This window comes from Manis pentadactyla, chromosome 4, assembly GCF_030020395.1.
Source record: "Manis pentadactyla isolate mManPen7 chromosome 4, mManPen7.hap1, whole genome shotgun sequence".
Classification (NCBI taxonomy): Eukaryota; Metazoa; Chordata; class Mammalia; order Pholidota; family Manidae; genus Manis; species Manis pentadactyla.
Genome location: NC_080022.1, coordinates 38,100,670 through 38,117,356, shown reverse-complemented (window position 1 = coordinate 38,117,356; position 16,687 = coordinate 38,100,670). Strand labels below are relative to the sequence as shown.

Here is a 16,687-nt window from a genome sequence, read left to right as displayed (position 1 = left end):
CCCAAACATTATGTTTAAAAGAACTTTTGATTTCTCCAAGTGATGAGAGAGTTCCCTCTTTCCTCTACTAGGCAGGTAGCATCAGAGGCTAATAACCTTCATTCAAAAAAGACCAAACTGGGTTGAGGCTATTTTTGATGTTTTATTAAGTCTCAGTTTACCTTTAATCAAACTTGATGAATCTCATTTCAGCCCTCTTTTGCACGCATTAGTCTCTAGTGTTTTCAAGTTAGAGCCTTTCAGTTTTTTGTTTTCTCAGTACCAAGAAACTGAGACAGTTTCTGCCCTGCTTGCCAGAGGTTTTAGGCTTACTTTCTTATGTTTGCATAATAGGAAGCTTCAGAAATTATTCTTGTATTTGAGTCCCCTCTACTTGGTTTTTTGTGACACCTGCTCTGCACAGTCATCAAGATGTTTTCTAGTTTCTCTGTCCACCAGTTTCAGTCCTGTGACCAGTTTTAGTTGCTCTCAGAATTCAGCTGCCCTCATAAATGTGACTGCAAATGGTCAAATGTCAGTTCACCACTTTTCAAGGCTTTCAACTCTCATCAGTTGTGTTATCAAAGTCTTTCTTCCTGATGAATGTTTGTTAGGTGCCATCTGATTGTATGGCATGGTTCTTTTGCTTTTCAGTCATTTTTGGATTAGCTTGTTACTCCTAAGCTAGCATAGCTTCAGAATTTAGCAAATGTCTTGACAGGGAACTTCGGTGTGTTTGAGATTCTTCTAGTCTTCAGTTTTACCTCTCCAGCTTGGAGTAATTCACAGAAACATCCTGAGGGGTGGGTTGCCCCAAAAATAGCCTTTGCCTTAGCCAACACCAGGTCTTTTAGCTTAGCTAGTCCCAGTTTGCTCAGTGTCTCCAGTTTAAAAATAGTTAACAGGTCCTTAAGTGTCAACAGTACCTCCAAGGTTTTTGCTTCATGTGTTTGCAGGGCCTCTTGTCCTGATAAATCTTTACCTCTTAAGCACCATGAAACTGTACCATATCTACTCTACTTTTCAGATGTTTGGGAAGCTAGCTTTATACCCTCTAGGTTCATGCAGCTTCGTAAATCAATAAATGTCATGATGAGAAACTGACTCTGTATCTAAGTCCTCATAGAACTCCAGCTCATCATTCCAGTTTCATACAACCATCAAAAGTTTTGCTAGTTTCTTTGTGTCACAGAAATGACCCTTGAATTAAATGATTCAAGTCTTGGTCCTCAGTCTCTAGCCCATGCTCAGATTGTGCAACTGCTCTGAGGTAAAATGGAGAAACATCACCAGTCCACCTTTAAAAGATTCTGTTCTCTGAAATACTAGTATCTCTCATCTTCATTTTTTGCACACATTTCTAGTAGCTTTAAAAATGTAAATTTTTATTTTTTCTGGTTTTTCTAGTTTTCAGCAGGAGCATTGGTTTGCTGTGAGTTCTTCTAATGCAAAAACAATTTCAGCATGTTTTTATGAGGGATTTGCAATAGTTTTGTTTTCTTTTTTAATTGCTGCCAAACAGTTACCACAAATATAGAGGCTCAAATTCATTATCTTACATTCCTATAGACCTGAGATCTGACATGGATCTCACTATGCTAAAATTAAGGTATTGATAGGGCTGCTTTCTTTCTAGAGTTCCTAAGGAAGTATCCATTTCCTTTTTTTTTCTAGCTTCTGGTGACCACTTATATTCCTTGGCTTGTGGCTACTTTACTCATTTGTAAAGCCAGAAGCATTGCATCTCCCTGACTCCTGTTCTTAATCACAACTCCTTCTGTCTGACCATGATGAGGAATGGTTTTCTGCTTTTAAAAATTCATTCAATTAGATTGGGCCACGGAGATAATCCAAGGTAATCTACCCTTCTCAAGATCATTAGCTTTAAATCAAATCTGCAAAATTCCCTGTTGCACCTAAGGTAATATATTCACTGGATCTGGTAATTAAGGCATAGACATCTTTGGGAACCGTTATTCTATCTACCACACTCTGCCTCTAACATCTTTGTAGAATTCCCTTCTCCAGCAATTTTTAGTGATTGTTTTCTTGTCTGTTTTCAGCAGTTTAATATTATACATTAGGCTTGATTTTCTTTGTATTATTCAGCTTGCCATTTGTGGTGCTTCTTAAAAAGCTGATGGTAGGCTTTTTCTCTGTGTGCCATATGTCTCTTAAGGTCTTTTATTTTCATTCCTGGACATTTTATGATACACATTTTTTTAAATATTGTGAATAAAGTCCAATCTGTGACTTGCATGTTTGTATTCTTAGTAGAAGTCCTTGAATAGAATTTCTTAATTAAATGCAGCCCAGTTTCTCAATTACCCCATGTAAGAACACTATCTAACCATGGTTTTGAAGTATTCTCTTATTTTAAAAATATTTTATCCTGTGGCCTTTCACATTAGATCTACAATGCATGTGGATTTGCTTTGTATATATAAGGTGAGTTTTGAATCAAAGTTCATTCCCTCCACCCCCATGTGATTATCTTTCTTCAAGTGGCATTCTTTTCCTCAATGTCTTTACATAGAGAGAGTCTTGGATTCCATTCTATTTCATTGATCTGTATATATGTGAATGTTTCTGGATTTTCATCTATTCTATTGGTTTAATTGTCTAATTTTGTACTAATACTATAATTTTTCAATTGCTGTAGGTTTATAATAACTTTTGATATCTAATGGCATCAGTCCTTCAGCTTTATCCTTGCCTGCAGATTGCTGTAGCTATTCTTAGTTTTTTGAATTTCCATCTGCATTCCAGAATAAGCTTGTCAGTTATAAAAAAAAACCCTGCTAGGATCTTTATTGGGATTGCACTGAATCTGTGTTTTATTAAATTGAACTGACATCATACCACTATTAAATCTTCCAATCCATGAAAATTGTCTTTTAAAAATAATTTAGATCTTTAATTTTTCCCAATTATATCATAGTTTTCATTTTAGAAGTGTACATCTTTGAGTAGATTTATCCCAACACATTTGATGTTTTTATTCTGTTATAAATTATATCTTTTAAAATTCTGCCTCCCATTTGTTCTTGGTATAAGGACTTAATAGGTTTTTGTAGATTTTGTGACTTTGCATCCAGTGACTTCCTTCCATTCATATATTGTAATAGATGGTAGTTTGGGGATATAATCATATAATCTATAAAGACATTTTTATTTCTCCCTGTCAAATATTTATGCTTTTTATTTATTTTTCTTGTGTTATTACATAATGTAGGATTTCTAAAACAATATCAAATAGAAGTAGTGAAAGAGGGCATCCTATATTATTTGACATCCAAAGAGGAAAACTTTTTGTAATTCAACATTAAGTATGATGCTTGCTGTAGATTTTTTGTGGGTATTCTTTGTCAGATTTTGTAAATTCCTTCTATTCCTTATTTTCTAAGAGTTTATATTTTTTTACTACAAATGTATGAGTTTTATCACATTATATCTTTGAGGTGATTTTATGCTTTTCTTAATGTTATGAGTTACTTGATATTCAAGTGTTAAACCATGCTTGCATGCTTAGAGCAAAACTCTTTGTCATAATTTTTAAAAATATTTCTATAACTGGTTTTAATTTGATAATATTTTACCTAGGATTTTTATATCTAAATTAATGATAGTGATTGTTCTGTAGGTTTGCTTCCTTTTAGTGTCCTCCTCAGGTTTTGGCTGGCTTCAAATAAATGAATTGGAAAATGTTCCCAATCATTCTCTGCAAGAATTTGTATAAATTATTTCTTAAATGTTTTAAATAAATAAGCCCATCTTCATAGGAGAGTTTTCAGTAATGGATTTAGTTTGCTAATTTCATTTCATTGTAGCCAGATAACACTGTATGATTTCTGCCCTTTTAAATTTATTGAGACTCATGTCATAGGCTAACATGTGGTCTCTCTTGGAGGATTTCCCACGTGTACTTAAGGAGAATGTATATTCTGCTGTTGAGAGTGTTCTATAGATGCCTGTTAAATCTGGTTGGTTTATAGTCCTGTTCAAGTTCATTTCCTTGTTGATCTTCTGTCTGATTTTTCTATCCATTGTTAAAAGTGAAGTATTGAAGTATCCAACTAATATGCTGCAGAAGATTCTCATTCTTGGGCTGTATTAGGGTTCTCCAGAGAAACAGAAGCAGCAGAATGTATGTATACATGCATATGTGTACACTCACATTTATACACACATACATAGATTGAGAGAGTAAGAGAGAGAAATTTTAAAGAACTGGCTCACACAATTGTGGAGGCTTGGTGAGTCCAGAATCTGATGGGATAGGCTGTCAGGCTCAATACTCAGAGGAAGAATTAAAGTTTGACACCAAAGACAGTCTCTTGGCAGAATTTCTTCTTTCTTGGAGGAAAACCAGTCTCTGTTCTATAAAGTCCTTCAGTTGACTGGAAGAAGCCTACCCACATTATGGAGGACAATATGCTTTATGAATAGTCTATCAATTTAAATGTTAATCTCATCCATAAAAGCTTCAAGAAACATCCAGAATAATGTTTAGCCAAATATCTGAGCATGATGGCCGAAACACACATAAAGTTAACCACCACATATGCCTTTTCACACCGCCTCTAGCAACTTGTCAAAGTTACCATTTAAGGGTTAGGCAATCTTCCCTTTAGACTTTATTATCCTCTATTACACTTATAATATAAACCAAGTTATAGAATTAGAAAAACCTGAGCTCAAGCACTCTCTAAATTTTCTCTATGCTATGAATTAGGAAATTAAAGCTGTTAGGGTTAAGTGATTTGTCTAGAGTGATAATGCAAATTAGAATTTGTGATCAATTCTATTTGAATTCTTATCCTTATACAGTTAATTACAAATAATGTTTTGAATTTGATTGCAATAAGATACATATTACAGAGTTTTTAACTCCACACAAGAATTACATTTGTTTGAGAATAACAGGTGTATATTTTATTTAAATACTATGTAATTAGTGAAGTTGCTGCCCTTTGTTCTGGCTTTGTCTCAGACTATTTAACCACTTTTGTTCTAAATTTTTCACTTTGCAAGCATGAGGATACATTTTATTTCTTTGTCCCAGAGTTATTCTATGTGTAATATCAGTTACATGTGCATAAGATAGTGATCATTGATGAAAGGACTCTAAAGAGGACTTTTAACTTCGTGCCAATTTCAGGGAAGGAGAGTCCCAAAGCTTCCTTTAATAACGTTTCATTTGTTGTTGACTTTTGCTGAAAAAAAATGTTTCTTCATGGAAATCCTGAAAATATTTCTTCTGGGCTATATTATTTCAGAATACCCTCACAAAACAGTCTAAATAGATATTAGCTTTTAAAAGAATTTGAGTCAATAATTTGCATATAAGAGAATAATCTAATGACTTGAGAAGGTGGTTTTGATTTCATAGTCCAGTATATATTGCATTCATAGTCCAGAGGCAATATAATATCAGTCAAGTGAAATCTGCCACAGTAACTTGCTCTTTGGGCAAGTTATTTATTTATTTATTTTGAGTTTCAGTACCATTTTCATGAGGTTATTGAAGGTTTAAATGATATCCACATAAAAAGCACCTAACTTGATCCCAAATACCTAGAAGGAACTCAACAAGTCTGGGTGTCATCCATCTTTTTCTGTATTTACATCTTGGCAAGTGGGAGCATTGGAGAGGAATAAGAAGGGAATCATTTCTCCATGCCCTAGGAATGTATTTTCTGGCACTAACAAGAATGATACATCTCTTTAAATGCTTGCTTTACCCATAGTTAAGAGCTTATAATGAAGTGTGGTGTTTGTTGCCTCTTTGCTTTTGTATAACTCTATCTTTAAAAAAAAAAGACTGTGTGTCTTGAATATGTAAATAATGTCACAAAATATAGTCTTAAAATTTGAAAGGAATAACCATTAAGGGTCATTATCTAGTCCTTTTTGTTTCTTGGGGAAGAATTCCCCTCATGAAGTCCTTGATCTAGATGGGTATCAGTACTCTGCATGAACAGTTCAGTGATTGCGATCTTATGATCTGAAACAGACAGTTCTCTTTTTAGAATGCTCCATTACTTAGAAACTTCTTCCTTATTTTGTCCTTCCATGTGTCTCCTAATAATTTTACCCTTTGGTCCATTCTACTATTTGAGCTTCATAAAATAAACCTGTTCCACGTGTGTGCAGGAACCATGTTTTAGTCATCTCTCTGTCCTCAGAGCCTAGGATAGAAAGTATCCAACTCAAAAGAGGGATTTTATTTAATGAATAAGTGAGATTCAGGCTTTTTTAAAGGTAATTTTATATATCTTTTCATATGTAAACTTTAAAAATGTAGTCAACATTTTTTTATTACTCCTGCCTGGATAAAATTAATTTTCTCAACTTTATTGATAAAATTAAATGAGGAATATTGTTTTATGTCTCATATCACTTATTATATAATCTAGCAATTAATAACTTTTCCCCAGGATACAATTTAAAAACTCAATATTATTTACATCTCTTTCATTCATTTCTTCTTTTAACATAATCTATTTCTGAAGGTTAAAAACATATTACATTGTTTTTTTTTCCTTACACTTGCTTTTGTAGTGGCTTTCTCACTCATTACAGGCAATTGCATTTTATGTGATATTGATGAGTAAATGCTTCACTTCATTAACTTATCAGACTGGACAGAAATAAGCAACATTCAGCTACATGCTATTTAAGAAAAAGATCTAAAACCTAATAATAAGGAAAGATTGAAAATAAAAGGACAAATATGTACCACCCAAGCACTAACTAAAAGAAAGCTATTGTAACTATATTAATAGTAAACCGAAAAAAAGTTATGGGAAAAAAGCATTAATAGAAATAAATGGAGTTACTTCATGATGATAAAAGAGCTCAGTTCACCTAGAAGCTACAATAATTCTAAATATATATATTCATATTTTCTGTGATTTTTAAGCTTGCTGTATATTTATTGCTTAAAATTTTTAACCAAATGCTCTTTCTGATATTGTGCCATCAACAATTTCTTAAAATAATTTTTCTTCACAATCTTTGTTAAGCTGATTTCTTACATAGAGTGAGTCCCTTATTAATATTTATCCTTATAAAAATCTTTTTATGCTCACTGGTTCCTTTTTTTTATCAGTTCTCTTTATTTCTGTTCCTGTTTGACTAAGGAACAAGGGTATTGGCTAGTAGTTGAGAAAGATAGTTGATACTCAATTATATTAAATTATTATACATAAGAACATAATTACCATGAATGTTAGTTTACAAAGCTATCTCTTTAAAATCCTATTTCTTATGCCCTTGAATGTGTCTGTTAGAGGTTAAGAACAGGATGCCACAGGAGCAGGAGTAGCTATGTATTTTGATTCCAACTACCTTGTTTTTCATTTTTACATCTTGTGGCTTATTTTGGCTTATGACTAATAATTGTAAGTTACTGGCTTTTGTAAGCCATAGGTAACTGTTAAAGAACTTACATCTACATAGTTTTCACAAATACTACTTCTTCAGAGTGCAGGTACAGTTTTTTAGTTCATGTAGCAATGTGTATGATATACAAACATCAGATGACATTTTGTAGTGTCTTTCTGTTTCCATTCATTTCCTATTCCTATTCTTTCACTGATGCATGAAACATCTACTGGATGTCTAGTTTTTGATAAGCAGTATTAACAGAAATATAATAAAACTGAATTTGTTTTGTTGAACAGAATACTTAATTCTCACTTACCCTTTTGCTTCTTTCCTAAGAAATCCAAGCATTTAATTCAAGTTCTTATAATGGGTTGGGGGAGTACATTTCCCAAAGAACCACAGGCATCATTGTAAGTATAAAGTGAATTAATGGAAATCTTTAATTTTTCAGGATGAGAAAGACCTAGAGAAAGATGATGAACTGGAATTGAAAAGAGATTTTTTATACAAAGACTCTGCCTATGACAGTGACCCAGAGTATAGGTATGAGCTTGATTATTGCAGTTTATACAGATCTTCTCAGAGTATGTATAAAAATAACCTGCCTTTTAATCTGGATTTGTGGGAAATTTAGGCCCAAATTAATAATTATTTATTGATTGATATTTAAAATTTTTAACTATATAAATCCCTTTTAAAATATCTTGTTTGCATTACTGCCGCTTTTCAATAAAAACAAATATAGTCAATTAATGGTGATACCTTTCATCTTAAGATTTATAGTGTATTTGACTGCCCTGCAAATCCACATATCCATAGATTATTTCATGATGGATTTATTCTTATGCAAACCATAGTTTTTATAATATTAGGCCATGAGTAAACTTTTATAAATTGAAATATAATTGATATGCAATGTTATATTAGTTTCCAGTGTACAACATAGTGATTCAAAAATTATACACATTATGAAATGCTCACTACAATAAGTGAGTTAACAATCTGTCACCACACAAAGTTATTACAATATTATAGACTATACTCCCTATGCTGTACTTTTCTTCCCCATTTACAATGAGTAAGCCTTTTTTTAATAACATAAGAGAAATTCTGTTCTTCTAGCCTAAAATTTCAAAAATATTAGTAATAAAATTTTTGTAAGATTATACTAGCAAATCCTTGAAGACATTTGAGAGCTCTGTGTTAATTATTATAAAATATGGTATTAAAAACTGAATATAAATTGTGAGTTTATATAACTAAAGGTTCTCTGAATCTTTGGTGCTGTACCACTGATTACTATATAGCCTCCACCTTAATGAGTTTCCTGAAAAACAAGCATAAGAAAAAAGCTCCCAATAGTGGAATATGTGCTAACTGAAGTTTTGGACTGAACTCTCTGCTCTTTATCCTGGTAAGCCAGGCTAGACATTCTATGAATGTGTGAGGAATTTTCCTTTTTCCCTTTACACAGAGCATAACTGTGTACTCCTTTCACAAAGTTAAGATCAACCTGGACCTGTCATCAAGGTAAATAGTATATTATAGGTGGCTTTAAATAAGAAGCAATCCAAACAGGAAAAGAAGGCCCAAGAAAGTTAACACCTTGAGGAACAAGAATTTTTGCATTTATTGTTTTACTCAAAGTTCTGTTCCCTAGATTGCTGCTATATGAATTAGCATCCCAATTTTGGGTCCTTAATCCATATAATTAATTCTAGCATGGTTGAGAATTGAGTAAGGTTGATAAACGAATCTGATTTTAAAAACTTTGTATGCAAAATAGTTACCTGGCTTGCTTCTTAAAAATATATATTTTGACTTTTTACGCCCATAGATTTTGGTTCCTTACATCTAGGGGTGAGTCCTAGAAATCTGCCTTTTAAGGAATATCATGGGTGATTCTAATGCAGGTAGTATAAGGAACACATTTTGAAAGCACTGGTCTCTATTTAAAGTTTACCATAAACCTCAGTATGGCTCTTTTCCGTTTTATCAAGCAATGTTAATGGCCAGTCTTTTGGTCACTCAAGATGGTTTCAAAAGAGAGAGTTTAGTAGAGTATCAGAAAAGTTCCATTTACACATTTTTGAGATTAGTTTACATTCTTTGCCACTTCTCTCGTGTGCATACATTGACCAATAGGACAGAGTGGTTAGTATTTCAAGAGTACTTTTATGAAAGTATTTTTTAAGAGTGGACTTTCATAAGAGTATTTCAGATATTAGCTCCAGAAGCTAACATCAGGAGGGATTACTGAAATGATCAGGGTATTGTTTTAGTTTTATCCCCAAGTCATATTATATACTAGGCCAAGAAGTCACTCCCATTCCAATTTCCCTCTCAAAGATGAGAGAACCTACACTCAGTCACATGCTTGTCTTAAATCTTCCATCAGCAGAGGTCAGGAGGGAGCTTGGGCTCTTGGCTTACTATCACCCCCCTGCAGACACGCATTGACATGGGTTGAGAGAAGGTCCGCATGGAACTCTGGTATGGCTGAGTAAGGAACTCAGCAAATCCTCCCCCCAAAACAACAACAAAACTAGACAGAATTGTCAAAACAATGATTTAAAGACTGGAAATTGACCAAAGATGTAACAAATTGTGAAGTATTTATCAAGAAAATCTACTGAACCTCAATAAGAGCAGTAGGAGTCTGTGGCATTTTGCCTGGAGCTCCCATCCCTATTCCTTGCCCCTCAGTTCCTTGGCACAAAAGTGCCCTGGGGCAGTCATGCTGAAAGACTGGCACCTCTGCCTCTAGAGGGACTGACTTTATATGAAGCAGAACATGGGAAGTTCCCTATACAGGGGGCTAATAGAAACAATACTACTGATCCCATTGGCAAACTATAAGGGAAAGCTTGAGATACTACTAATTGTTGGGGCAGACAACAAAGATCCAGAGACAAGACAGCCAAAGTTGGCCTTGATAAAGTTATACTTATCCCTGGTAGTCTGTAACATTTTGTGTATGCATAAGTCTGTAAATATATTCAGGAAAACTGGAGAGAGTCTTAAGGAACTACTAATCCATGGTCAAACGTGAGACCCTTTGAAGGAAGAAAGTAAACTCCAGGGCTGACTTGTAAACTGGATAGACTTTGAGTGTATTCTCCAAGCCATGCATATGTCCAATGGCAAAAGTTGGAAACCTTATAGGTTCATTTACAATGACCAGTCATTTGTTGGTCACCAAGCTATGCTGACCCAGGGGCAGCCCCTAGGAGACCAGGCTAAAAATAGAAACAATAGTTTTAAAAAAAGGAAAGAAACAAAAGATGCCACCAACTATACAGTGCACAAGAAGCAGACTTGACTGTATTGTCCAGGCAAGTCACTAAACAAATAACCAAAATAGCAACAACTCTGCTAAGGAGATCAGAATTCAGAATTGCTGCAGTTTTTATCTATAATGTTGTTTTCAACCAAAAATTATGAGATACAAAGAAATAGGAAAGTGTGACATATGCACATGAAAAAGGAGTTACTACCATCTCTGAGGAGGCCCAGATGTTGGATTGAGCATCAATGTTCAAAGAACTAAAGGAAACCATGTTTAAACAATTAAAGGGAAGTATAATGACAATGACTCATCAAATAGAGAATATTAATGAAGGAATAGAAATTATTTATTTCATGTTTTCCTCAGCAAAAAGCATGCCCAGGACTCAATACTTTATCCTATAATCTAGATATACATTGTGGTTGTCAGCCATGATATCCAGTATTTTCTGCAGGAAGAGCAGAATGGGAAATTAGAGTGTTCATTATTTCATCATCCAGGCATCAGCCTATCCATGCTAGCTAGTTGTCCTGTGTCTTCCATCACCTTTGAATATGAAATTTATTTGGAAGAAATCTCTTATCAAGGAGTTAAGTGACCTTTTACTTTCAAAACTTCTAGATTTCATTATTCATTATTGAATTCCACATACTTCCAGTTAAAAAAACTAGACATGAAACTGACCTAATGTGTTGTACAGTAAGATATTTGTTTTACCCCAATTAAATAAAATAATGAACATTTTTTTATTTCTAAAGGCAACTATCACTAAAACTCAAAGAACTACAATTTGAGCATAATGCCATGAAATGTTACTTATTATGACTCCCAAAGATAACTTTGGATTGCTGCTAATTATATTTTCCATGCCATCACCTAGTCAGCAGTCTATCTACCTAATAATATCTAGTTAAGGCCACAATTTTGATATCTTTAATGACAACTTATGACATTGTATTTTTGTATGGTATCTTCAAAGATACAAAATGCTTCTCAGATTTTGTTAGTCCATAATATAACCTCTCTCTATCATCTTTCATGAACTTCAAAACTTCAAATATTTCCTTCCTTCTATCCCTCCATCCAATGTCTATAGAGCACATGTCACATCCTCAGTACTATTTCATGTGTCTTGGCAGTCCAAGTTTAGCTTGATCAGAAACTTTTTTAGGGAAGGAATTCATTTCTTGTATTTTAAAACATGTTTGATTATACTGACTCTTAAATCACAAGTCTGAAGTATAGAATATCAATCATCATCTTCGAAAGTAAGTTTCAACTCTGGTTCTTTGAGTACAAATGGCAAATAGCCAATTTTTAAAATTCTCGTGACCTTCCAGATATTTCCTAGAATTAATATTCTTTGGGTAGCAGATCCATATTACTTTCTAACCTTTTCCATGTATATCACCTTATAGAGATTTTGTCTGATGACTATAGAGTAGTATGTGCTTGGTCTTCACTTGATCCTGAGAGAGAGAAACACCATCAGGGTTTCAAATGAGGTCACACTTTTCTAAGCAAAAAGCTAGTGATGCCCTTTGTCTCCTAGTTCATGCCAAGCTACCTAAGACTTTCTCTTCCCTGCATATATGCTGGGTTTTTAAAAATAAAATTATAATTTATATTTTATCATCACTTAGGATTTGAAACTGCCCAATTCTCAAATATTATCCTGGTCTTTCTTCTTTTAACATTTTAAACTTATTAATATACCCATTAATGGGGATTTAGAATTGACTCAATTCTCAAGACTAAGCTGCTTAAAAAATGTACTGCATTAATAAAATAACAATATCATCCCTGCTTTGCAGGTAACCATTTTAAGGTATATAGTACTCCTGCAGTATTTTGTACAGTATATATAGTAGGAACTCCCTAAGTGCTTTGTGTGAATGAATTCCAGAGATACTCATGGTAAAATAAAGAAGTGTAGTTTTTAAGAGCCTATTACTATAAAAGACTTTTTAGTGTCACTTAACATTTTAAACTTATTAATATACCCAGTAATGGGGATTCAGAATTGACTCAATATGTTCACAGTTCATTAATTAGAGAGCCAGTGCTTCCATGTCTGGAAGTAAATATTGCTTTTGGGATTCTAATACTCTTTGCACCTATCAGTGGACCATATTGGAACCTGTTTTGTGTTCACATCTCTGTTTTGCAATTTACTTCTAGACTGATGCAATTCCCAAATTTTCTCCGGAGAACCATAATACTGTTTACTCAATTGAAAAAGTTTGCAATTTTAAATAGAAATAAACTCCCTGCCAAATTTTGCAAGCTCTAAAAGCAGTAGAATGTCTATTTTGGCCACTTTAGCTGTTCTTTATAGAACATTATCAGATTCACAATTGCTTCTAAAAAGCTTTCTGAATTTTATTTATTCATTGCAAGCCACTGAGGTGGTATTTTAAGACAGTTTTGAGACATGAACAAAAATGTATTGTCTAATGGAACCAAAGGAGTAGCAAGTCTATGCCTGATAACATTAAATATGGTAATTTATAACAGGTATTTGGAATTTGGTTTATAATCTCAGAGAAACCTATACAATGCTTTTTAAATTTAGCTTTACTATTCCTTACCAATTTGAGAATTGGGTAGTGGTATGTGTTAGAAATTCAAAGTTCTGTTGAGTAGGTTTATTATGTACTATAGTGTCTATAGTCTGGCAACTAAACAAAATATAAAGTTCAGAAAGAAACATATTATCTGGCCATGAGTATACAGTAAATTTGATGATTAAGCAAGTTGATAGGGACAGATCCATGTCTTAGAAGTTTTAATTAGTGCATGACTTGCTACAAAATAAAACAAAACAACCAACCAAATAAAACACAACATGTGGGACTCCTGTAAAAGTATGAGGGAGCAGAGGCAAATAGAGGAACTTAGGCTGGTAGATATGTTTGCAGAGGTATGGAGTACATGCAGAAGTTTTACTGTTAATGTATTGGTATGTGTGATTTCCTTATTACATAACTCAAATTGACCAACTGTTTTAAGTGACAGCAGGAGTTAGGCTTTGTAAGATTGTAAGAAAGAAATTGTATTCAATGGCTATTTCTTGAGCAAAGCTAATGAAGGAAATTTGGTAACTATCAAAGCAATAGCACTGAGACTTGGCTAAGGCTTTTTGAAAAAATTTTAAAGCTTATACAGATATTATTAGAAATAGTTTTAATTACCTCTTTGGACAATATAAAGATAGAACTAATAATAATCATGTTTTAAAATACCACAGTTACCCTAGAGATTGTATCATTTTCAAAATTTTAGAGTGTGAAAGAGGTGGTACCAAGTGTAAAGAATGTTTGGCAGGATCTAGTAAATATTGCTAGGAAATATGAGGCAGAATCCCTTTTTATCAAAGTCATCAGAAACTAAAGATCTCTTGCCATAGTTCATGGAAGTGAAATTTTTAAGAACTTACTATGAAATATATTAACTGTAACAGAGGAATGTATTTAAGGTTTGTACACCTTAAACAACAACAATAATAATGAATACCCATTTACTCACTATCTAGCTTAAGAAATGTAATATATAGCCAATACCTATAAAGCCACCTTGTGCCCCTAACCAATTGTGTCTCTTTCTAAGAGGTAACTGTTAATTGTGACTTTTCTGTTAACTCTTCTTTTTTTTCTTCAAAATTATACCACACATATATCTATTCTTAAGTAATAAATTATTCAATTTTCCTTGTTTTAAGCTTTATATAATGTAAATATAACTGCATATTGTTTGAAATTTGCTTCCTTCCGTTCAGTTGACTTTTCAGTTTCATCCATATTGATGCATGTAGCTATAGATCATCAATTTTCCCTACTGTATGTTATACCATTGTATGTGTGTACCACAATTTGATTTATGTGTTCTAATAGATGGATATTTAGGTTGCTTCCAGTTCTTAACTCTATTATAAAGAGTGTTATTATGAACATGTTTGCACATGTCTCCTAGTAAATGTGCAAGAATTTTGCTGGGGTTCCTAGGAGTGGAATTACTGGGTCCAAGTTGCATATTCAGCCTTACTGGGTCATGCCAAACTGTTTTCCAAAGTGGGTGTATAAATGTTCTCCATTCCTTTATATCCTCACTGACACCATATCAAGCTCTAAGAATGATAACACAGGTACTTCATGCCTTTTTTTTGTGTGTGGTCATTTTACTTGTTCACATGGGGGATTGACTTCAAGCCAAACAGCAAATTCTTCTTAACAGATACCCAACTCCAAGATTTCCTGTTTCACAACTGACAATAGAAGTAACATCATGGGACTGATATTGCAGGGAGGAAGATGTTTGTGTGAAGTGAGATTCAAATGTATGAAGAAAATATTTGGAGCATTTAATAGCCAAGACATACAGTTTTATATGGCACAAATTTCATAATCTCTAACATGCCTGAGATGTCTTATCTATAACAAGTACTTAGTTTTATTGAAGTAGGTCAATTATTTATTTAGAAAAATAAAATAAGCTCCATCTTTGAAAAAGTCAACATTTTATTTCTAGCAAATGATAGGTTAAGCCCAGAGCTTAATGTTTAATGATAGTAAAATTATAACTTTGGTATGTTTAAAAAGTGCTTTCAAGCCTTTAGAGTTGCCTTTTCTTCCCTGTTACCATTAGAACTAGCCTTGTTCTGGCCTATTTCTTTGCTTCCTACCTGTTCTTTTTCTTTTTTTCCTCTTCAAAACCCTCAAAATTACAGTGGATCCCTATCACTTCAAATATAGATTCTTTTTTCTTATTCTCCATTTTCCAAAAGTGGTTCATAGTCAGTCTACTTTTCTTCTACTCCTTGAGGACAATCGCAATATACCATAGTAGAAAGCCTTAGGGCCACAGACGTAGTATCCCATTCTGGCATTTACTAGCTGATTAGTCTTAGGCAAGTCACATTGATTTCACTTAGTCTCAGTTTCCACAGTTTCGAACTTCAGAAGGTTGTAAGACTTTTTGATAAAAATATATAAGTATATATAATATGTAAATATACATAGTAGTTCAGTACCTCATATTCAGTAACTTCTGTGTGCAAAGTAAGCCCTGTACTTTACATACCTTCTCTTTGATGTTTAAAAAACTGCAAAAGTACAACAAAGGAAGCTGAGACTGGACAATTAAATAAATTGCCTAAGACCCCACAGCTTTATTAAGGAGTAAGCTGTCATTCTGTTCCAAGTCTGCCTGACTTCAGAGGCTGGGTGCTTGCATAACTGGCCATACTACACGGTCTGTGCTCTGCTTTTACCATGCTGCCCTTTCTCTCTTCTCTGAATTCTTTTTAAACTGTGTTTCTTCACACATGATTTTCATTTTATTGTTTTGTAGTCATTTCATGCAAATAGTATCACTATTTGAGTAGCCCATACCCATAAACTACTCAGTAAATATTTGATTTATATAGTACTACCTCACATTTAGTTTCACTAGTTTTAATCTTTTAACCCTTTTTTATAGCTCATTTCAGCGTCCACGTGGTACTCTCCATTTTGATGATGGCAAATACTGGTCCAACAGGGCAGCCTCTTATAAAGAAAAATCCCACCGACCCATCTTTGAGAACAGCATGGACAAGATATACAGGAACTTATACAAAAAGGCCTGTGGTTCTGTTTCTCATACACAGGAAAGCTTCTGAGACCATCCACAATAAACTGTATGAATGATCGTGTTACCTTCTCAGTGAAAATGTTTGATGTGATCAATATCTGTATTCCTTTATTTCATCAGGTGGTTCTGAGTACAGTAGTTAGACTTGAATACGTTCATTACTTCAAAGGGTAAATTATCATAGGGAAGCCTTTTTTTCTGTATCACAGAAGAGAGTGCTGTGTTTCAAAAGTCAAAGCTGTGCAACACAATCACAGCTTCCAATCTGATGACGAGGAAGAATATCTATCTCCAAATCCAAGAATACTCTCTCTAAAAATATTCTTCTGCCTTAGTCACCTTGTAATTTTCTTTCCTTCTACTTGACTAGTTATCTTGCCTAAGATTTAATGAATA

At 33.6% G+C, this 16,687-nt stretch overlaps 1 protein-coding gene across 4 annotated transcripts in view; it reads left to right on the top strand.

Annotated features, from left to right (window-relative positions):
• The window catches only part of SPATA6 (spermatogenesis associated 6), a 161,064-nt gene extending 144,715 nt beyond the window's left edge, over positions 1-16,349 (top strand). For all 4 annotated transcript variants that reach the window (XM_057500190.1, XM_036893140.2, XM_057500191.1 and 1 more), the window contains 2 exons: positions 7,823-7,914; positions 16,139-16,349. In XM_057500190.1, the coding sequence (XP_057356173.1) occupies positions 7,823-7,914; positions 16,139-16,319 (273 nt within the window). In that variant the 3' untranslated portion in view covers positions 16,320-16,349. The remainder of the gene's footprint in view (positions 1-7,822; positions 7,915-16,138) is intronic.
• Positions 16,350-16,687: the final 338 nt, after the last annotated feature.